Raw genomic sequence first — 24,434 nt, forward strand, 5'->3', positions numbered from 1 at the left:
AAACAAGGAGGGTTAAACAGCAGACCAGTTTCGATATCTAGAAACCCCCCCCCCCCGTTCGCAACGGTAGCGCTAACCCACCGACTCCAAACACATTATTCGGCGCGGTGTGGTTTCTCTCCGCAGACGAAAAAACATGACAGGAATGAGAGGATACATGGAGTCCAGGAGTGTCACTCCATTCACTGGGTGGAAAATGGATGGTTACGCTCCACATATTGAAGGGCGTAATTAAATCCCACAGGCTTTCCAGTTGGGCAGGGGCCGCCGAAATGCAGCCGGCGAGGCTGTGGGTGACGGATCTGCAGTGGTGGTGATGTGTGTGTGTGTGTGTGTGTGTGTGTGTGTGTGTGTGTGTGTGTGTGTGTGTGTGTGTGTGTGTGTGTGTGTGTGTGGGGGGGGGGTTGAGGAGTTAAACAGGGCTGAAGTGGGGACTTGACTTACCTCCTCGCACACACTCAGCTCCACTGTCTTCCCGTCGCTGCGGACGCAGTCTTGGAAGCGGGTCCTGGTGCCTTTGCCACAGACGGCATTCTCACTCAGCTGACATGTACTCCAGTCTGATGAGTACACACACACACACACATGCACCACACACATAATAACATACACAGACACACACCACACACACACACACACACACACATAAACAATAAATATCAATTTATGATACAAATTATGTGCATAAATAATAACAATGTCGACAAATCATCATTCATTTGGCCCTGTGCTGCATATGATTTTGATAATTGGCTATGGCAGGTGTCATTTAGTGCTCCTAACTAGGCATTATCAGACTGCACATTTGACAGTGTAATTAGGCGAATACTCCACAGCACATGTTAAGCGTGACTAACTGAATAAGAAATGATCTGGAATGATTCAGGCTATGAGAGAGTTAGACTATCTCTGTTCTATTAAACTTAATGGGCTCCAAATGATAATCGATAAGGGAGATTAGCCTGCTTGGGCGCTAGTGCATTGGCTAGCGGTGCATTTACTAAAGCCGCCCCTCACACACAGCCGCCCATCGTACTGATTTAGGTTTACTCCCGGCAGCAGCCGCTGATAAGATGTAAATGATTATTTATAAGACTCCTTTCATCTCTGTCTGATCTCTGCCTGTTTCCAATGCTGCTGTAGATGCAATGCAGACAGCCCTCACAGTGGGGGGAAGTTGCAGGGAAGGAAGGAGAGATAGAGAGGGAGAGAGAGAGCCAGAAAGGAAGAAATAAAGAAAGAAATAAAGATAGAGAGTTGGAGAGAGAGAGACACACTTGAGACGTTGTATTGGTAGGTGAAACATGTGGCATTGAGGACACATGGCTCGGTCTGCTCATCCTCCGGGCATGTCTGGTCGGACGCAGGGGGACGAAGTATGTGCCTCGTCCTCTTCCTCATTGTGTCCTGGTCACATGGCTGCAAGAAAGCCCAAAACAAAATGACCAAGTAAATAATGCAGAATAATGCACTGAAACATTCATTTAGGAAGACAAAAGGTCTTCGAAGAGAAAACACATTTCCACTGCTTATCTAGGACACTTGCCTTGCTTTCAGGCTTACCATACAGTCCAGCTGTGATCTCAAACCACTCTACATTCTATCTTTCAAACGGGTGAAGATGGAAACTGTTTAAAGAGTCGGTGGATGCTGCCTCCAACAGGGTGTGTTTAGGAACCTGCTGTTTACCATAGTCTCTAGTTAACTGCAGTGTGTGTGTGTGTGTGTGTGTTTGTGTGAGGATCTGTTTACTCATCAAAGCTTCTGGGACAGCACGGCGGGCGATAAGCCAATCTGCATCTCCATCACTGTCATGGCGTAATGAGTATCATTTAGATGGCTAACTGGCCACGACAATGGGTCCACTGATCAGCTGCGCTCTCATCGCTAACGGGAGCACCAATCATCCGAAGCCGCGTGAACGTGCACCCACGTAGTTCTGGGTGCTAATGACTATTATCTATAACCAGAGCTAATTAACAAAGCTCAGTATCGGAATTTTTGTATGTGCTCATGTGAGCTGAACACAATTACAAAAGGGAACAGCGCTCGGAACACGCCGTAACTGAGATCGCTATGCAGCAACGGCTCTATGCTCTAATAATATTTGGGATGGGAAACAAAACCAATTACGCTTCAGTGGTTTGCAATATTCAACTTGTTTCTGATGGCTGGGCACCACCAAACAAGCCAGTGTTTGTTTGTAATCACCTGTTTGCGAACTGCGGAGTGTTTCACATTCAACAAACTGGCTTTGGACAACAGAAACTCTTTTAAAAAAAAAAAAAAAGCACTCATTCCCCCCCCCCCCCCCCCCACGCACAACATTAATTAGCATACCAAATGCATTATTATTATTACGGAGTCATTTGCAGTGCTGACATGTTATCTCTTTAGGGGGAAACCTGCTTTCTAATTCAGCGGTGCCACTGTGGCGATTGTGAAAAATGAAACTCAGACCACAGCGTGCACTGAGGCGAGCCGCCTCTCTGACTGTCTCCAGCGAGAGCGTATGCGGCCCTGCCGGCAGGGGTGTCTGTTCCGCTGACGCTGTCAGGGAGGAAGAGAGGGGGTCCTACCGTGGGGCACTCGCTCCACGGGCCCCAGTGTGACATCACGCATTCGCCCGCGCAGGGCAGGATGCAGGTCCGCGCTCGGAAGGGCATCTCCTCCGCATCGCACAGGGTGTCGTTCACGCTGGTGCCGTAGCCTTCGCTCCCGCGCTCCACACATCTACCGGAGTGAGAGGAGGAGGAGAGAGAGGGAGAGAGAAAGAGAGAAAGAGAGAGAGAGAGAGAGAAAAAGGGGTGGAGGGAAAAAGGGAAGGAAGGAGTGGGAGAGGGGCCAAACAGAAAAGAGAAGGAGACAGAGAGGAAGGAAGGAAGGAGAGAGATGTTGACAGAAAGGGGGAGGGAGGAAATGAGAGGAAGAGAGATTAAAGGCTAGACGTCAATGCTGCCATGCCCTGGGGGAGATGCTGAGATGGTGTAGCGCCCCACACCTCCTCCCTCTGTTTACCTGATCTTGCGGCTCTGCACCCCCTCTCCGCAGGCTGGGAGCTCGTCCACGGCGTTGATGGTGCAGACTGACCAGGCCTCGGTGATCCACACGTAGTCACTGCACTCGCTGTGACACGGCACAGCCTCATACACCTACGGACAGGCACACACACACACACACACACACACACACACACACACAGAGGGGACATACAGCAGGACCGTGAGAAGAGTGGAGTTGTACCAACAACAACAGCATGCATGCACACAAGCACGCACACAGACACACAACCGCACACCCACACGCACGCACGCGCACACAGACACAAACAATCACACGCACACACACAATCACACAAGCACACACACACACACACACAATCGCACACACAATCACACGCATACACACACACACCACACGTGAAAAAAGACAATATACCCAGCAGGTGCACATGTTTACTACTGTACTCCACAGAAAGGGGTGCGTAGGCTGGTTTGTGTACACTGGCAGAGAGAGAACTGCTACTGTATATGGGCTTCAGATATCTCACTAGGTTTAAGCTTTAATTAAAAATGGCTGGGCGAAAAAAAAAACAGTACACTTAGCCAGCTTATGTAGTAGATGTCTTGAGGGAACATATTGATCACCCCAGGCCTATGAAGAAGGCTGGGTGGAAACTGGAGCCACTTCTCAGCGTGTCGTGTTTGAGGAGAGGCTTATAGCAGACTCATCCTCAATATTCAACTCCCTTATTGTAAACATACAGACAGAGGCTTACATGGCTTTTTTAAACGACTTTCATACACTGGTACTGTTCTTGTGGCTCAACCCACCCCTGCGACAGATAGCCAGTGATCGAGTGAAACCACTTGCACTCGTTTGCTTGTTAAGGGAGTGCACGTACCCACATCATAGATGCTGATTCATCTTCCCCAAAAAAGACTATCTTTTTCTCTTTTTTTTTCAGGGTATGGAGTGAAGCATTAACATGCTGCATCAACATCAGCTGCACAGAAGAAGGAACATAAATCAAACTCCTAATACGTGCAGAAACAAATACATACTAATCACTGCCGGCATAATGCACATATTTATTTGCAAACGTTCCTCTGCTGAGGAATGGACTCGGGAGGATTCGATCGGGACGAGAATCGTCGCTCACCATTAACATCCCCATGGGGTCTGTAGGCGCTGCTTATTCCTACTCATCAGCTCCCATCTGGCCCTGCAGCTGCATATGGCACATACCAGAGAACACGCCTGAGCCCTCTCAACTCGTAAGCCAGCCATGCTGCCTGCCTGCCTGCCTGTGCAGACCAGGCAAACTGCCCTTCCCATTGAGGCGGGTGCCTCCCCATTGAAATCATCATAATGTCTACCTATTTATGGCCCATCAAAGGCGATGGAGGATATAAAATGGGGTGCTGATGTATGAAATGGACTAAATGCAGGAGGAAGCTTTAAAAAGAAGCCAGAGTGGTTTTACAGTCTTTAGTCTCAAAGAGTAAAATCACTGGAGCCTGATCAGAGCTGGAGAATGGGGAAAAGATATCTCTTTTTGTCCCGGATGCCACATTTCATCAGGCTCAGTGGTCTACTATTCATTCCTTAAGTACAGGCACAACCCAAAGGAACACTCACAGATACAATACGCTTCCCTTTGAACGTTTCTTTTTTTTTTTTCTTTGACAGTAATACGATAGATAACTACATTCACTATTACCATTCAAATCCAATAACTAAGTGTTTTTTTTATTTTTTTTTATTTTTTTTTATTTTTTTTAAATTTTTTATTTTTTAAACTGGGAACAATAACAAGCTACTGACTACATCTGTTTTCATCAAAAGTGTAAAAATGACCCTAGGCTCTCTACATGGAACAGAGAGAGCCAGGCGTTCTCTTCCCTCTTCCTATCATCTCCATCTTTCTCCCTCTCTTTGTCTCCGTCTGACTCTTAATGTCACTTTCAATTTAAGTGCACTGTAAAGACAAATCAAACAAAATAGCACTGGGTCAGCTCCTGTGAGCTCCCTCTCCAAAGGTTTGCTGACAATTTGCACGACTAATGAAGTCCCCCCGTTTCCCTGGCAAATGTCAGCGCCAGGGGGGTAGGGGTTGGGCGGCGGATGAGATGGAGGTGGACCCGCCGCTGCCGTCGCTGCGAAGAGCTTGGCGTTCAGTTTTCAGTGCCTCTGGTACGCTCTCTGGTCAAATCAACGTGTGTTGCCGGGCAGCCCCTGTGGGGGCCCCTTTTCACTGTAAGTGGGGTAGTGTGTGTGTGTGTGTGTGTGTGTGTGTGTGTGTGTGTTTGTGGGTGTGTGTGTGTGTGTGTGGGGGGGGGGGGGTGTCAGTGTAAGTGTAACTGAAAGCACAGAGTATAAACACAGAACGAGTAGCACTGACCTGAGCCTTTGAAGATGTCCGTGTTAGCAATGCATGTCAGGCAAAGAGAGAGAGAGAGGAAGAGAGAAGAGAAATGATAGAGCCATTAGTTGGGGTGCACGTTGCCTCTCGGCCCCTCTCAAAAAAAAAAAAAAAAAAAAAAAAAACCTGTCACTGAGCCTCGGCGTTTATAAATTACGCATCAGATGATGAAGTGCTTAAGATCGGCTGCTCAGGCCGGGTCATTCGTGCCTCATTACAAGAATAATGGGGATGGAGGGGGGGAGATTGTGATTGGCTGCAGATGGGATTGACTGAGGAGCCCAAGAGCTGAAGCTAGACCTGGAATTCCAATAGCAATCAGTTCTATTCTCCGGGCAGGTTCCTACAGTGGAGCAATAGAACGGCTCTGTGCGCTTTGATTTACATGAAGCACAAGCACGCTATAGGCCCTCATAGATGCAAAAATGAGTGGCAATGCAGCATATGATGAGGGATGCCTGTTTTGTGACGTGTTGACATTTACATCTATGAGGCGCAATGCAGTGTTGATGAAACCGTCTTTGTGTTTGTCAACTCTGATGTAGATCTCATGAAGGTGTCACACGATGCTATATAAGGGTCCCTGCATACTAGCTTGATCATCCTGATGTACTTTTCACTGATCTTTTATTACAGTAGTTGTTCCTCCCCACTCAATTATAAGTGAGTGTAAACATCTGACATTATGGGAGAATGTATAGAATAAAAGGTATAACTGAATACCTATGAATACACTATGGCCTGATGTCTACAGAGAGTATACATGTAGACACAAAATATAATAACAATTGACAATTGTATCAAGCAAACCAAATAAAACTGCTCATTTTTCTTCATTTTTCTGTAGCAGCATCAGACAAGCCATCACACAATTATATGGAAGGCAAGCTTTCCCCACATGCTTAACTCTGCATGCTAAGGATAGAGATACACTGACTCTCATCATTTCTCTCTCTCTCTTCCTCTCTTTCAGACATACGCATGCACACAAACACACACATACACATGTGCACGCACACAATCATACACAATGTCGCACAAACACATCCAAGCTACATACTTGAGGGCTTTTCATTGGAAGGAGACAGACACTCGGATGGTAAGCCTCACAGGCACGCCTGCGCTCCATAAATCTCTTTAAGTGTCGCACACTGACTCAAACTTCAAACAGATTGGCCCATTACTGTCGCCTGGCCTCTGGACAGGATGGAAAACAATTGTGCTGCAGAGCAACTTCCTAAAGATGAATGACTTTCCCATGATGGACTTTACATGGCGTTGCACGAATATCTGTGTCACTAATTATGCATGTAAAGCCAGATTGAAGTCTGTGTGGGTGGAGAGCTGAGATATCCGTTTGTCTTACCAACATACCAAGCAGATATATGAATCTCATACACCAATGATACTTACGCCCAAACTGGACTGATTCTGACAGACTGCTCCATGCTGTCATTTTGAGGTGACATAATATGTTGCTTTCAATATCATCATTGAAAGAATGACAGAAATGCACAGCATTGCCAAGCCTGGACAATAGCAGCGACTCTAAAAGGAGGAGAGTCTTTGTACAGTCAACTGTCAGGCAGAGAATGCAGCTCATGTGAGAGAGCAGACAGATGGAACCGCGGTCGTGTCACTGCAGAGGCAAAGTACACAATCATCACACTCTTCAACAGCGAACCGCAATGGCAAGTTACAGCCCTGTACGAGACGGATATGGCAGCTGAATGCCTGAGAAAGCTCCTTTGAAAATTCTGAAATAATTCTCCTCCTGGCGAGGCTCGAGGTAAAGTAACCGCTCTTCAAACCATTGCAGGCAATGTTTACTATTTGAAATTGAGTGAAGCAAATAATCTTCAGAGACACTTATTAAAAAACGGAGAGACTCTCATGTAGGACCTTGGGGGCTGAATTGTATCAGAGCTAGAAAATTCCTGCCCTCATCATGTAAAGGGCCTGTGAGCAGTGCTCTCTTCGAAGGGCAATCTCCATTAAGTTTATGGTTAAAATTAGATCTCAAAAGCACAGAGATGACCTTTTTTCCTTTCTTCTAAAAAAAAGCGAGAGGGGGATTCCATCGCCGTCAGATGACGAGTGGACACTTATTATTCCTCCTTGGCTCCCTCGCTGTTTTGTTATTCTAATTAGTTGATGAAACCACGGCTAACCTTTGCAGCGGAGCTAAACGGCGCCGGGCCATCTGGGCAACTGAAGGACTTTGACAAACCTGGAGTGCCTCCAAAAGAAGATTGAGCTTCACCCCGCCACCAGGGACTGTCTGAACAATCTGCATATTTTGCGGCCGAGGTCGAAATGAAAGATGGACACCTTTCCTCGGCGGCTGTGTGGGCAAGGAATGAAACCCACACGTATGCATCCTGCCCTTGAATCACGCCTGCCTCTGTCACACACAACAGAGCCAGTGCAGCGGAGCAGCAGCAGCCAGCTTCTGTAATTTAAATGATTCCTGCCGAAAAGTGCTGTGCTTTTTAGAGCCCATAAAGAGGGGTAATCCAGACACTTTAATTCCCTATACGGCTTTACATAAAGGGCCATTATAACGCTTATTGAGCATATTATGAAGGTGTAAGTACTACCAGGCTGTGCAGAATTTCTGACAAAAGGATCTTTTGTGTAAAAAAAAGTCCTACTTCCACATAATTTAATGGGCAGGGGGGAAAATTACCAATGACACAAAAACTGACTGATGCTCCGCCCGCCTTTCTTTCAGGATTGTAATCACCGAGAATGGCTCCGTTTCGGCACACAAACGCTTCCAGAATGTCTATGGGTTCCTGGTGGTGCGCTGGTCTTAACCATAGTGAACAAACAAAATCCATCCCCTCCCTCCCTCCCATTTCTGATTTCAGCGAGGTACGTCGACTCTAATGAACGTGGAGGTGTGAGGACGCTGGAGGGGGTTCGGGCTGAGGTTGCCTCTCTCTCTTCCCTCCTCCTACATGCTTTAACATGAGAGAGATGCTCTCTGGTGCGCAATATGACTAATCACAGTTGAAAAGCTAAATTGGGTGCAGCAGATGAATAGCAAATCCACCCGCCACAGACAAATTCGCCGCTACTGGAGTGCTCGGCGAAAGCCGCTGAGGGTCGCTCGTTAATGAAAAAGAGCTTTAGCCCAAATCAAAACATCAATCTCGCCATCTCTCCGCAAGCACGTTTCCTCCCCACAACAAATCAAACAGTCAACAATCTGACAGGGGGCATCAAAGCATAACATCTCATTCACCTACTCAGTCAGTGCATATCCCCCTCCATCCCCCTCCATCCACCCCATCCACCCAGCTCCAGTCCTCTCCACCCCCCACAAATCCGTACTTGGAAATGGCAGATCAAAACCCCGAGAAGCATAAATGGAAAACATATTGATTTTGCTGCATTCAATAAAACGAGACGTTATTGTTTCTGGGCCGAGGGCAGAGCGGCAGCGCCACTGCCGCACGGACAGCCTGGCAGGGACGCATTCATCCGCCACGGCACACTTGGTCATTTGAGTGAGCTAAGCCCGCCACCAATTATAGAGAAGGGGAACACAACAACAACAACAACAACAAGTTGCACTCATGCCGGCCCTGCTGCTGCTTTCTGCTGCCTTCGCTTACCTCTTGTTTTTTTTCCCTAACGTGTTTTTCTTTTTTTTTTTCATATTAGGAAAATGTCAACCCCTGTTTAACCTCGACCACCCCTCCTGAGTTGAGTTCCACCCAACCGCTGCCCGGCTCCTAAGCACTTTGTCAACGAATAGTGAAGCAAAAGAAAGAAGATATGAACAATGGATAATAAAATACCAAGATATAGAGGCAAAGCCCACCCTTTCACTTTGCCATGAAAAAATATTTAACTTGCATGCACAACAATGGCCCATAAAAATGGCCACACAGGCCTAGTCATCTGCATGAAATGACAATGAATCACTTGTTTTGGGAGTTCCAGTACTTCAGTTCTCACCACTAAAACATCATAAAATTTATGGAGTGGAATGCTGTGATGAAATTATCACCATCAACTGCACAACAGCTCTAAAGGTTTGCTTGATTGCAGACTTAGACATACCCCTGAACCCCTGGGGATCAATAAAGTATCTATCTATCTATCTATCTATCTATCTATCTATCTATCTACTTAACAACTTCCAATGTTAAAAATAGTGCTTGTGTACACTCTCTCTCCAGAGAGGTCTTGAGTTGCTTTGTGAGGAGCTCCGATGCTGTAATGAAGGACTTTAAATGACGGAGTCCTTTTTTATTGAGCACAATTGGCTCCTGAGTAAAGATTTATGGAGCCTGTTAAATTATGCAGTCCGGGCAAGCCTAGTCTCCAACGGTACCAGCCTGGTCCACTTCGGTGTCTGTGTGTGATGGCTGCCATATGGCATGAGGCACCGAATGTGGGCAAGAGGAAGTGCACGCCACACGACAGGGCCAGAGTGGTGCCCATGGCCCCAGGCGCTGAATGAGGAATTGCGCATCTAACTGCAGCCGAAACCGGCGAGGCTTTGGGGAGGAGGACAATATCTGCTGCAACCCGCGGAAATAGCAACCTCACTTTGTCTTTATTTTTACCCCATGAGGTCAGAGAATCACTGTTGGAAATTTTCATGCAGGAAATGAAATGTCTTCCATTTACGGAGTCTCATTTTGCTGCCAGCTCATGGATGGATCTCTCATGAATAAGACTATACACTTTTCCAACACATGGATTACACATTTGTGCACCGGATCTAGGCATACTGTAGCATCTTTTATTTTCCATCCAAATGTGAAAGGAAGATAAAATCGAGAAATGTCATGAATGTGAAAGTGAAAATGATAAAAGTTACATAACCATTGTGGTAATGTCTGTTTAATGTGTTTATATGTCAAAACCGGCTGTCCGGCAGTGTGTCAAAACCACACATTCCCATCATTTGAAAACAAGCCAAGTCTTAACGATATGGAGCATTATTGGTTGCTTTCCCAGAATTATTTACCAGGTCCTTGACCACCCACCTAATTGGCACATAGGAGGCAAGGAAACGTTAAGAATACGAATTGTTGGTGTGTAGCGGGCAGCGTGAGGAGACGTTTGCTGAGGGAGTGGAACTGTGGCCTAATTGCATCAGGTCGAGATGCAGGTGGAGGCCAGGTGTTCAGCGTCAGCAACAAATTCAGCAGCAGCAGCAGCAAATGAGAGTCAGCTGCAGCATTCAAAGCCATTCAGATATCTGCAGAAGCTAAACATATTCCATCTGACAATGGAATGGGATCAGCCTAGGCGGCCAGATCGGTGTCTACTTGGCTACGGAAAACACGTCCTCAGTCAGATAATAAAAAATGCTCAAAATGAAGAATATGCAGATATCTGAGGTGAAAAAAAACAAGGTTCAGCGGAACAAGAACAGCTGTTTATTGTGCTAAATTAAGGTGGAGACAATTGGCTGGTTGTGACACACCACTCCAATCTGTTAATGCTTTTCCGTTATAAATAAACAATGAAGGCAGAGTGCTCTCATGCTCTCTGACTCCTCAGCGGTAGCGGAAGCTCTCTCTGGGGAGTCAATAGGGATGCCTGGAAGAGAAGAGCCTCTGTTTACAAAAAGCCGAGCAGAACTACCTGACAATAATACTGAGCGTATAGTGGATGCGACTGCTCAACACCTGAAATCATTGACCGTCACGCTATATTAAAGCTGTCTTTTTTGACCCCCACCCCCAGCAAGTGCCCTATTGGGCTGCACAACTAGGGCACATAGTGGAGCACTGTTCGTTTAGTGGATTTCACTCTCTGGCCGCGTTCTAATCTTCTGCTCTTGTGAAAAGGGCACGGCCAGCTGAGACCCCTAACAGGTGGCCGGGTGAACGCAACAGTCCATTTCCCCTCCTGTCTGTGGGGAGCCCGGCAGACAGCAGCGCAGGGAGATTCCACCAATCCCTGCCCTTTCTTGCCCACCCGGCACTCCATCACTCTAATACCACTTGGACAGCTGTGTGCATCACATGTGAAAGGCCCAATATGGCCAGCCGCAAAATTAACGATGAGTGCTCATCTCCCCCTTTAAGGATTAGAAGGGCCATTATTGTAGTCAAAACTCTGATTTGGGTGGCAGACTATTAGTGGGCAGCTCAGCAGAGGGCACATGAAGCTTGTTAGCGGGCACTTAACCATCTGTACACAAAGCTCCAGAAGAACGCATTTAAATGTTTTTCACGCAGCCAGGCCTCATCTGCATAGCGACCTCTGCAGACCGCTGTGTCCTTTAAAAGTCAGTCAAGCATACACACCACATTTAGAATACAATTTTCCTCTTTAAACCATGAACCCTTTGGGGAACAAACTGTCACAAATACTCTGGGAGACGAATAAAAGTTTGTGTCTGTTGGAGCAAAGGTTGCCACCTGTCCTACCTGCCCTCCCCTCTGGAGCAACACCTGATGTGGAGATGTCCCGTGTGGATTCTAAAGAAGGTCTTTGGGCAGTAACTGAACGTCAAGACTCGATTCACTAAATAATTAAATAAAACATGAATGAAAACAGAGTACTGATATGGCCAATTATGATTTACTCCAGCTGATTACCATAATGACTTAATAGGGATGCACTTTCAAAACTGTAACTATGGTTACAAGTACCTCAGTATGTATATATGTCAGTATATAAAACAGTGGGGGGTGCAAATTATAAGGTTGTGTACCTCGTTTGGCTATTTCAAAGAAAGACGTTTGCAGTGCTTACTGGAGATCATAGACATTCTATGCAGATAAACTGAACTTCAAGTTCTAAGCTGGTAGTCCCGGCATGGTCACAATAGCTCAAATAATTGGCTTTCACTGCTGAGAAAATCAAACATCATAGGAGCTGGTGTGGGTGGGGAGAGCTATTGCCACGCACCAATTCCACCAGTTCTCATCAAGTCCCCATCAACTCCCACCAACTCTGTTGATAGGCTCTCTGCAAATTTCAACTCTCAGCGCATCTTGTCAACTCTCACCAGCTGGATGCAACTTGTGTAAACAGAAGCATAGCTTACGCATCAAATAGATGTCCATGGGAAAGTAATGGCAATGGCCTTATTAGAGGTAATTACCACAAATAATGAATCCAATGTTGCACTACACTACACACGCTCTCTGTCGCACATGGTGTCCATTTGTATTATAATCATCTTGGCTCAAAATTAAATCTAACTGCCAGTTACAAACTTTTGTGTGGTAAACAAGATGCGAGTGGTGACAGAAACCTGGCCTTCGCGCCTCCACTCTCTGGCATTAGTGCAGGCACAATGACTTAGGAATCCATAAACCATTGTGCAGCTACTATAATTACACACTTCCCTCATTAGTGCTTTCTGGGAACCTGACGAACTCCACATAGCCAAGAATGACTCAATTTACTGAACAATACCAAACTACTCACAACACTGGGATCTGGTTTGTTTAGACTCCGCGCCACGACTGAGGGGCATTTTTCACATTGCCCTGCACATAATGAAGTGACAACCGCTGGAGTGAAAAGGAGGCAGAATATTGGTCAGAAACTTGCGTTCTTACTGTGCTTACTGTTAACCATCACTTCTCTCCACATGGCTAATAACCGAGTACGTGTTGGGATATGTGTAATGTCATAATTAATCAGGAAACAATTAAGTTACATCACTAGCATTATTCCATTATTATCATAATTTTCATCATTATCATAATTCCTTTACCACCGAACCCCCCCTTTTACATTTATTTTTTGCACAAAGAATATATGAGGAGGTCATTAACACAGTGCTTGAGACCTTTCCTTGTCACGTTTAATGGCTCTGCTCTCATTAAACTGCACCATCAGTCTGGCCGGCGCCAGCCAGAACACCTCACCTGATTCTTCAGGTCCAGCTTGGGGCAAGGCCGGCCGCCGTTGAAGGGCTTCTCCCGTAGCCACTTGGACCTGACCTTCAGCCCGCTGCCGCAGGAGGTGCTGCAGGGGGACCAGGGCGACCAGTCGCTGAGCTTGCAGTCCAGCGGGCACGGGATGTGGCACACCTCCTCCACGAAGCCTGTGGGGGAGAGGACGGGGGGGGGGGGGGGATTAAGCACGTGCCCTTGATCAGAGCCGAGGCTGCAGCCGGGATCATGCAGCCTCGACTAATCACGTCGGTGTGGGGGTGGGGGGAGGTTACATGGGGCTGGCCTCCGTGCCGAGACCTCCATCTCATTTACAGTGACACGGTGAGCCCGAGGGGAGAGCGCTACTTTGACTAATGACTTGCCTCCCAGCGGCAATGCGGTCTGGCAGCTGATGGTAAAAAGAGTGGAAGTGGGAGGATGGCGGCAGAGGAGGAGGAGGGGGAGGAGGAGGAGGGTTGTGCCTGTGTGAGGGTGACGCGGACCTACCTGACTCGCTGCACAGATCCGGGCTGACCAGGTGGTCGCTCTGATCCATGCAGGCCACGGCTCGGAAGCGGAGGCCCTGGCCACACTCCTTGGCGTCGCGGCGGGCCTGCCAGCCGTGACGGGAGCCGGCTGTCGCCATCTCCGGCAGGATGCAGGACGACCAATTGCCGTAGGGCTGCGACAAGAGGGCGTCGCAGGGGCACTCCTCGGTCTCGGCCAGCGGGTAGAGGTCCTCTCTCTGGCAGCGGGGCCTCTTCCTACTCCGGCCTGCAGAAGGGTAAAACTCTTTTTTATTTTCCTGCTCACCGTCAAGGTTTTTGTCACAAACAAACAAACAAACAAATAAATAAATAAATAAAGGAATAAATAAATGAAGATTGTCTTAGGTTAGGCTGGGGTGTTACAGCTCATGAATCGCCACACCAGAGGCACAGGACAGGACATAATTTTGTTCCTTTAAATACTGGTTCTATTTAAATGACATGGCTCAGCCAACTGACTTTAGAGAGTTGTCAAATATTATTACAAGTTTCCCCTGGGATAGCTTCATGCCCTATTTTCAGCAGACTGTGACAAGGGACGCTTCAGGGTAAATCTGATGAGCAAACTGATTTTTTTGCCCAGATGAGATCACATCTTGCAAGACATTTGCAGGAGACGGCGCTCGGTTTCTGTCTGTCTGCCACTTTGTATTTCTCCCTCATTACTGCCCTCTGAGTCACGGCCATGACCTGGGCCAGTGGACAGCTAGAGGCAAAAGTAATCACTTCATATTTCAAACTGCGCACACACACACACACACACACACTGGTGGGCAGCCAGGCAGGCAGACAGACAGACAGACAGACAGACACACACACACACATCTTAAATCTCATTTCGCTAACAAGAGGAAGATTTATTTCTTCCACCATGAAATGGATTTCAGTGAAGTGCCTCTCACTTCATTTTGTGACACAGTCGCAATTAGTGTGTTAGGTTTGCCAAGTGTTAATTTGGTGTGTTAGGTCTGCCAAGTGTTAATGTGGTGTTGAGATGGGAGGCGAGGTGCTGAGGCAAGAGGAAATGAGACCTGATCGGTGGATGATGATGAGGAGCGTGCACATCTCTTGACACCCTGTCCATCATGTGGTCAGCGAGGAGGCCAACAGCAATGTGGCCCCCGTCAGCCGGCAAGCACACACTGCGCCAAACGCTTCTGACACCTGCGAGTCACCACTCCACTGCTGTCAGCGGGAGAGTGGGCTGGAGGGAACTTATTCTGTCAAAGCGCTGCAGGGCCTACCCCCACCCCAAGAAACTGAACAAATATGACATGCAGCCGGTGGCACATGGATGACACATTCCTGAGATATGGCTTTACTCCTGCTAAGCCTACAGTATGCTTATGGATGAGTCATTCGGGTGGACTGGAGCTAGTGAGAGAGAGAGAGCGAGAGAGAGAGAGAGAGAGAGAGAGAGAGAAAGAGAAAGAGAGAGAGAAAGAGAGAGAGAGAGAGGGGGGGGGGGGGCTGGGAGGAAAGTTACTCTGGAGAGCACATCAACCCCCACATAAACAAACACACAAACGCACACATACCCACACACACAGAAGTGTACACACACATAAGCGCACGCACAAACACACACACACACACACACACACACACACACACACACACACAGAAGAAAGGGGGGATGCTTCTACTGTTGGAGCCTCATTGGAAAGGGAAAAAAAACCAAGAACAAGAAAAAAGTTCTATTTCGTCCAGGCCAGATGGTGAAAGGGAAGGGAGCAGGTTTCGCTTAAGTTACTGTGCTGCTGCAGCGTCCTCCACCTGCGCTGCCGTTCCGAGCTCGCGCTCTCGCCGCGCGTCCATGGGTGTCCTGCGCCTTTCTGACGCTTCTCCAGCAGCCACCATCTGTTTCTGCTGCTCGCCGCCGGCTCCGTCGCCAAAACAGACCTGGCTCCACCGAAACGCTGTCAGCGTGCAGTAGCCCCAGCCACAATCTGTTTGCTCACCTCTGCGTGAGTGCAAGCTTGCACACTGATATGAACACACACACACACACACACACACACACACACACAAACAAAGGCTCGCTCTCGCTACCCTGGTGCCTTTAGATAATTGATGAAACCTCTCGACTCTACACCTGCTTGATATGATGCATATGGTTAAAGATGCTGTGTTGGATCCACCCCCCCCCCCCCAGTTTGCACATTTTCATAGTTCCTAATAGCATTTGCTCTAAATGCTATGCAGCTTGCCATGTGTTAGCATAGAGCTGTGTTTTTTTTCCTGTTCTTTGTGTGGTGGCTGTGGTCTTCAGAGCAGTGCAGAGGATTAAGCTAAAAATATTTTAGACTGGGCTGTTAATGAAAAGCAATCAAGATGTGAGTCCTGCTTTTTTTCCTCTTGGTCTAATAACAAAACCCCTAGTCAATCCCTCGAAGACAGCTTTCTAATCTGGTTTTGAAATTGTTCACAGCGGGCAATCTTTGAATATGGAAAGGTCTGTCTTGGTGGGAAAAGGGCCTTCAGCTTCTGCATAAGGGATGAGCTATTCGCTCAGACGGGGGGAGGTAAGCGAGCTGGTTAATGAAACGGCCTTCTGCCAGCAGCCCCCGTGGCTCCCCCATGCGCTCTCACCATAAGCTCTCCCTGTAGTCCACTTAAAGGGCTCTCTTCGGCTGCTTCGTCTGTCCCTTTCGCTTAGACAGACTCTTCTGTCCCTTCCCTTAGGTAACCCTGTGCATCCATTTTTAGTCCACCTTCGCCTTTCGTCTGGCCTCTCATCAAAAGCACATCCCCTCCCCATCTTTTCTCTGGTGGGTACTGAAAATCGAAGCTGCTTTACATGAATTATAACGGTGAGAATAGAACACAGCAGGTTGAGTTTTCCATTTTGCGATTAATACCAGGTACTTGTTAGTTGACATGTCGATATGATGATGATTCTAGGTGACACCTAGGGGGGTAGCTGGCAAAACCTGTAATACTCAGTGGAAACGTAAAAAAAAGTTGAAAAAAAGCTGAAAAAAAAGTGCACAGAATGTCACCACACAAATCTTTGTGTTTTCTTCTATATGCATTTTTAAGGACGTGGCCCGGTCAATTTATTCATTGCTCATCGGCGATTGTGCAAAGGGGCAACATCTGAGCCTTTCTGGTTCACCGAGAGGGAGAAATGAACTGAGAGAGCAGAGCAAATGTGAGGATATTGCATATGCTCGGTAGACTCCACCAAACACGGTGGGCTAATTTACACTCTAAATGAAGAGCATTATGGATGAAGGCAGGGGAAATTTGCGAAAGCCTAAAGGCAACAGATCACAAATTTATGAGGACAAATGGTACAATATCTGCCCCAGCGCAGCTCCACACCATGTAATTCAGCCAAAAGGCTCTGTCATTTCCATTCAAATAAAGGGATTACAGTGATTCCTGGGGACCTGCTTTAAACCTGATGGAGGGAGAATGTGGAGTGGGGGCTCGAGAGAATGAAGACAGCCAACAGCTCATCCCTGAGAAGGATAATATAGGCACGTTTGACCTTATGTCAATACTCCCACAAGTTTGCCCAGGAGCTTGGACGGTGTGTGTATGTATGTTTGTGTGTGTAGGTGTGTATGTAGGTGTGTGTGTGTGTGTGTGTATGTGTAGGTGTGTGTGTATGTATGTATGTGTGTGTGTGTGTTTGTGAGTGTTTGTGTCTATGGTCTCCTCTATGGTCCTGTCTGTGTGCGAATAAACACTACACTACATGTACTACTGTGACTGCAGCAGAGCCTTGTTTGGGAATTGTGAAATGGAATTGAACTGTTCCAAAAGGATCAAATAAAACCCAGGAGTGGCCTTCGTGACACACCTTCTATAAGCCACTGATTTTACCACCTACTGGAGCCTCACACTGGCATGCACCGGCTCTCCAAAATGTGTCGGGGACCCTAGGGACAAGAGTCGGTAAACAGAGAGAGGAAAAGCTACGAGTTTGGTTGGCTACGACTACTCACCGGTGAGGGAGCGCTTGCGGCTGCGCAGGCCGCCGCAGCCCGTGCACTCGGAGAACTTGGACCAGGCGCTGAAGGCACAGTCGTCCTTGCAGGGCTCCCAGCAGGGCCTGAAGCGCTGGGGCATGGCGCCGGCCCAGAGCAGGCAGTCGCCGATGGCCGCCGGCTCCTCGTCCTCACCCACACAGCTCACCCCTGTGGGACAGGCACAGGTGTGAGGGGTGTCATCCGGATTACACGGCCCAGTTCAAGCGCACACAACAACACACACACACACACGACACACACAACCTCCCTCCCGGCCAAACAAAACACCCCATTGCGCATTACGCTCAGTGGGTCTTTATGAAAGCGCCGCAGCAGTCCTACACCACAGGCTGTTTACACATGCTCAGATCTTCAGGCCGGGCTGATCCCCGGAAAATCAGCTTCCCTCCCCAACAGCATCACAGAAAGAAAAAAAGAAGACAAAAAAAAACCGTAAGAACGGAGGTGCTGTAACTTTCAACCTGGCGGCTATTTGCTCCATCCCCCCCTCAACCCAGCAAGTGGCTTGTTCGGTTTTTGTGAGGGCTGTTAGATCAGAGCTGGTGCAGTAAAAGGCGTTATTGCCGACTTGTTTTCCTTTTCACTGCTGGCTCGAGATTCCTCTTTGCCTTTTGAAATACTACCCCAATGCTCCCCCAACCCCACCCCACACCCAGCCTCTTGCTAAGAGCAAGTAAATTATACGCTTGGCAAATGTGGATGTGCTTGTTACATTTTTCAGGAGAGTGATGCATCCATGCCACCCACCAGCCAATATGTTCTCACTCTCACGCGGCAGAGCAGAGGGCTTCAGTTATATCCAGAGATTTTGCCACTTCACCTTAAATGATGACATGTTTTGACATGCCACTCAACCATGTAAGTCTCCCCATCAAGACTCCTATCTTAGGGAATGGGAAATAAGACTCTGGCTCTGCCCTCTTGACTTCAGTGAGCTGCCAGTAAAAAAGCTCTTTACTTGAAGGGCAATGGGAAAGGGCAGAATGCTGTCTAAGTACATACAGATATCTCTAAAGATAATCAAATAAAAAGGCAGCAATTGTTTAAAAAAAATACAAATAAATAAATAGTTGAGAAATACGCTGCATGCACATTGCACACCACAAAATTTAACGAAGGTTCCTTGCTGTGATCACAGTACCAATATCCAATAGCCCTTTCATGATAGCTCACCTCAAATTAGACAGGCAGCAATCACCGCTTGAATCTAACACATACTGTCCAACAGGGAACTGCTCGCACCACAGCCTGCAGCAATAGTCTAATTTCCTCTCGTTTGTGACTCGGACACCAGGAATTATAATATAAATTAAGTGTGAGTTTAGGCAGGAGGATTTCACACTGTGCAGGTGTTGTTAGTATTACTACAGTACACTGTTTAGCTGCCATTTTTAAAAGATTAAAATCCATTTTTGGGCTCTACCTTCCCTCGAGGACAGGGTTGTTTTTTTCTCTTTGGACATGACCCCCCTGATGTCTTTGAGGAGCCCATTGATCTACAAACATGCCTGTAACACATTTTATTGATCGCGATTTGACTTTTAAATTCTGCCCTCTGATCAATTGGCTAGGTTCTCCTCACAACTACTAGTGCAATGTGGGGATCCACAGTTGCAGTGATCGATGGATTTTGCATCACAGAGCACCCTATCACTCTGGTGCACATCATTGATTCAATACACCTTGCGGCATTTAACTTTGCTTTACAAACTTTTTTTGTCAGAAGAATCTCTGTTTGTATATGTAAAACCAAAATACTATCTGTTGAGTATGGTTTCTATAAGATGTATCAATGAATGTGCTATCTGCAATGTGTGAGCTGTGCATATCTAGAAGATGTATGCATGTACTGTACAGTACATCTACAGTATATTTGAATTCTGAAATGCCAAATGGAATTAGCTCATTTTTACCCCAGTGAATTCATTTCACAGTCACACTTCTTGGCATTTTTTTTGTCACTCGCTCTAGCTTTTTCTGTTCTTTTTTTTTTGTGGCGGTGCCCTTACCTAGGGAAGGTTGACAGTGGTGACATTCTGATTCAGAATGGAGGTCTACCCATTTTTAGCACAATTATTTCCTCTTCCCTTCCCTTCAGCAGCACTTGCTTTTATATTATCTTCCTTTCAAATCGTTAACATTTTATTCTTATCTCAGCTTATGACAGGGATCATCTTTAATAATGTAGTTACTTACAAAGGTGACAATGTTTGCTGACTGCACAAAAGGACATAGCAGAGGAACTTTTCCCCTTTTCAAAGAGCTTGTCAAACTTCTTCCTCTGGGCTTTTCAATTCTCATTAAATCTACTGGGCCAGGAAGGAATGAAAAGAATTTGTTAAGTCGGTTTCTCACCTTACCCTTATTCAATCCCTCTCTCAGATTAGACCGCGATTAAATAAAACACGTTGCACGATGCCGTTTGAAGCTCAATTTTAGACAATGCGGTCAAAGCCCTGGACAAATTCTCTCGAGGGAATTTAATAAATTGGTGTGTGAGTGTTTACATTTTTCATCACACCAGATGTCTGTTGTCTCTCTTTTTGGCTTTGATCACTCAAAAACCTTTATCTTTATCTGCTACATCTGTGTCCGTTAGAGGACTAAAATCTCAGAGATGCAAGGCAGCTGAATTCTCAGTGGCCATTAGCTCAGTCAATCAAGCACTACTGACCTCAACACATGTGATGTCAGACAACTAATACCACAGGCCCCTTAGATTTCACACTCCAGCATATGTAATCACTACATTTTTTCCAAGATGGAACATATGTGTTTACATCTTTTGTCTTCTCCTTCTACTCTTCTCACAACGATTTACAATTCAGTTTGTTTAAGGTGTGGATGGTTAATTTGGACACAAACAGCGCTGCTGCAGGTGGATTATGCATAATTGACTACCGCAGTGTGTTAAGGGGTCACATTCTCGCACACCTCCAAGGTGGCAGCAGGGTTTCTCTGATTCACAGGTATGCCATTGTTTTGAGGAGATGGATTTTTGCACTCCCACCAACTTCTGCTGAGGTGCCACTCTCGCTGGTTCATTGAGTGCAATTTAGTGCCTCTCCATCTCACTCTGCTGTTTATTCTCTGCTGTGCTGATAAAGCAAGTCCTTTCAACACAGCAAGACTTTCTCTTACTCGTTAATTTGCATCTTGCTTGCAGAGAGAACTGTTAGACTACTCTGCTAGGCATCGTCACACCTGATTGTTGGTTCAGTCAAATTAAAACAATGCAGCCACACCTCGGAATATGCTGGGACAACGCCAAAAGACAATCAGGCTGAAAAATATTTACTGTAGGAGGTATTTCGATCACATATTCCGTAATGCAGTAGAACAGTGCTATCTATCATCAGTAATATAATCATGGCAAAAACAAGGTTTTTGTTTTTGTTTTCTAGAAGGAACATTATACTGTATGCATAACTGGAATACTGTGATTTATGCATATGTACGTATGTATAATGCTAACTGTACGTACACATCGCCGCCAACTTGAGTTGCAAAAGAAGCTCTGGCCACCCTGTCAAGGACGCTTGTCAAAAAGTACGGGGAAGCTTTTGCTCTGACGTGGTAGCATTCTACATTGCTTGTCGTTTGCCGCTGAACCACGTCATAGCCAATAGCATAAAGTTGACCAAATTTCAACTTTCTGCTTGTCGCTCAAGTCACTGAAGACGCTCAGAACGCGATGCCGACGGATTTGCCGCTTCTTGCAGCTGAAAGAAGCCAGCTTCCATTGAAAGTGAATGACTTCATGTATTTTTTGCAGCTCAAGTCGGCGGCGGTGTGTACGTAGCCTACGGTTAAGCAAAGTGTCAGGGCAAGGTCAGGTAGTCAAGACATCTGTTGACAGTCAGCCAGACTGTGATGATGACATTAAGATTAAGAATAATAAGAGAATGGAAATATATATCGGTAACTAAAGAGAAAGGTTCTGTACACACATCATTATGGAGATTACCTTAGGGAGCTACACCTGACACTCTTCAAGGATAAAAATACCAACATGCAGTTGAGTGCTACTTTTGAACAACGCAGAAAATAGAAGCTTTTAGATCCAATCTATCCAGTCTCTTTGTTTGTTCCATAGACATATACTTGCAAGCAAGCCAGGTGAAATTGTGAGAATGTGGCCAAATTGTAACATTAGTGAAACTATAAAGTCCTCTATATTTTCTCCTACTCTGCTATTCTATATACCTATTGACAACTACATTGTTTCAAAACACTACATACATTTCATGACTGCACAATTCATGTTCACTGCCACTAAAATACAGTTTCATCTGACATAAATAAAAAACACACGCTTTGCTTTAGAAAGCTAGCATGCTGTAATTAATTTTTTTTATCAAACTGGTAACGGAGTAAACTGGGTCTTCAGATCTTAACAGCATATGCATTTCAGAGGTAAAGCGCAAGCTGTGAAATTCATCAGGGTATGAAAGGTACTTGATAGAAAATTCCATGGGGTCGCGTCTGACAAATGATCTATGATGGGGCACTGGCATTGTCCTAATGAAACCTTAAAGCTACGCCTGAAATCATTTTTCAGTCCTCGTCTGAAGAATCACTGTGCGAAAAACCGAGTCGGTAGGCCTACATATCAAAAAGTAAGACACCCACGACAAGGGCATCGGGGAGAAAAATAGAGAATAGAGAAAAAATTAACCACCTTCAATCAATGTTTATAACCTTGAGATCCAAGGTAGGAAAGTCATTAACATCATCTCCAGGGGATTCCAACAGCCCTCTGGATGTAGTTCTCCATTACCAGCCACTGGAGAAGGCCAGAGCCCGCATGTAGTGTTTAAACACTAGCAGGAGGGTGATTATGGCTGGGGCTAGCTTGCACCTTACCTTGTGAGCCAAAAACCTTGATAGCAATAGGATGCGTACAAGTCGATGTCAAAGTCCAAATGAAGAGCTTTATCTGAGCCCTTGATGGCAGAACGGAGGCAGCTGCAGAGCTAGGTGCCCGTCACGTGTCCAGTCATGCGCTGCCTCCGCTGTAGCGGCCTATTAAGGCCGATGCCGCTTAGCATTGGTCTCGCTGTCATGTTTGGCTATAATATTATAACAGCGACGAGATTGTGATTTCAATCGCTCCCGCCACACACTACCCCTATTCCCCTCGCTGTTGTTCTGCACTCATTATTTAGTTGGAATCACATGGACATTTGGGCTTCAAAAAGGTTGTCTTTGGGAAAACAAAACACCTGCGAAAATTGTGATGCATCACTTCATTATTTTTAATGACTACACTCATATTTGGCATAATGCCACCTAATGAAATGCCACATTTGACTGTGCTTCTCCAATATGTCACACAAATTACTAAATATGTTAATGAGACAGTCAAACTAGTCAGCATACTTGCAGTCATTTTTAATGGTCTGATTAATTCTTTGTATATGTTTAAAAATGTATGCTGTTCAGGTCAGCAATGCACAGAGCCACCGAGGAACAGAAAAAAACAGGGTCACTGAAACTGAGCCTGTAACTTTGGAGCATGTGATTTATTTGAGTGTACTGCCTGGGTTTTGGATTTATACGGAAATCTGTTTTGCTTTGTTCTGGGCTGAAATGTTCCAATTACGACCTTGGGTTCCTAAATGATTCTGAGGGAGTGTAGATTCAACCATTAACTTCACTGAAAAACAGTCTATATTTATGTTGTTTCTCAAGGAGCTTTATAGGTCAGAGAGTGTCTAAGCATTGGTGTGTGGTGTGCTCTGTTGTGTGTGTAGGAGAGGAGTTACTCAAATATGCATAAAGAGCTCGCAACAACATTAACAGCCCTCTAATTGGAAGTCACTTTGTTGCTGCCGTGAACTTGAGGCCAGCACAGCCATTTCTCTTGTCAAAATAAGGGTATATGATTCACTTTAACAGTGACCATAAATCAGGGGTGCTCTGGGGTCCTGCTGAGTGCCTGCGCACCTTTAGTGGCTTTAAAATATATAGCATGAAAACAGGAACCCCACACCACAGCTCACTGTTTCAAAGCGTCGGTTCCCATCTCCTGCACTGAGTTGATGCTGTATCAATGAAACTCCTCTGCTCAGTCACAAAGGCAGTTCATTTTCCCTTACCTCGCACTTCAAGCCCTTTCCCGCATGCTTCTCCTGGTCCTGTTATCCCCTGTCTGACAGCATCTGGTACCAGAGTACAAGGGTGCCACTTATGCGTCCTCCATCTGTTCGTGGGGATGGCAAAGGCAAGAGTGCTCTTTAAAGTGATGCCTTGGGTAATGGGAAACAAAGTGCTGTGACATTTGAACATCATTAATGGCAAGGAGAAAGCTCTTCTCAACGGTGTGTGGATGGCCGCTGCAGGTCTGACAAGCTCTACTGTGTGTTTACCTGAAGGATGGACAAACAGGCAGAGCCTCGCATTCCCTCTCTTCATACAGAGTGTCAGGACACTCTTGTCCACCATTGGCCGACCTCTGGATTGTGGTCCTGTATCGTGACTGTGTAGGTATGCTAGCATTGACTGTCAAATGAAAGAAAAACACAATACCATTTAATCAATAAAAATGTTTAACACTTGCATGTGAACAGAAAAATGGGCAACACTTGCA

The 24,434-nt window shown here is 46.2% G+C and overlaps 1 protein-coding gene across 3 annotated transcripts in view; it reads right to left on the minus strand.

The window, feature by feature from the left end:
- The window catches only part of thsd7ba (thrombospondin, type I, domain containing 7Ba), a 134,661-nt gene that overhangs the window by 11,605 nt on the left and 98,622 nt on the right, over nucleotides 1–24,434 (minus strand). For 2 of the 3 annotated variants that reach the window (XM_042084243.1, XM_042084242.1), the window contains exons 12-21: nucleotides 24,214–24,346; nucleotides 23,944–24,047; nucleotides 17,798–17,989; nucleotides 13,801–14,067; nucleotides 13,285–13,463; nucleotides 5,405–5,410; nucleotides 3,019–3,152; nucleotides 2,580–2,733; nucleotides 1,278–1,419; nucleotides 445–560 (exon numbers count right to left, since the gene is read on the minus strand). In XM_042084243.1, coding sequence (XP_041940177.1) covers nucleotides 445–560; nucleotides 1,278–1,419; nucleotides 2,580–2,733; nucleotides 3,019–3,152; nucleotides 5,405–5,410; nucleotides 13,285–13,463; nucleotides 13,801–14,067; nucleotides 17,798–17,989; nucleotides 23,944–24,047; nucleotides 24,214–24,346 — 1,427 coding nt within the window. The remainder of the gene's footprint in view (nucleotides 1–444; nucleotides 561–1,277; nucleotides 1,420–2,579; nucleotides 2,734–3,018; nucleotides 3,153–5,404; nucleotides 5,411–13,284; nucleotides 13,464–13,800; nucleotides 14,068–17,797; nucleotides 17,990–23,943; nucleotides 24,048–24,213; nucleotides 24,347–24,434) is intronic. The other variant, XM_042084244.1, reaches the window with a different exon arrangement.

The sequence above is a fragment of the Alosa sapidissima genome, chromosome 2 (assembly GCF_018492685.1).
Source record: "Alosa sapidissima isolate fAloSap1 chromosome 2, fAloSap1.pri, whole genome shotgun sequence".
Taxonomy (NCBI): Eukaryota; Metazoa; Chordata; class Actinopteri; order Clupeiformes; family Clupeidae; genus Alosa; species Alosa sapidissima.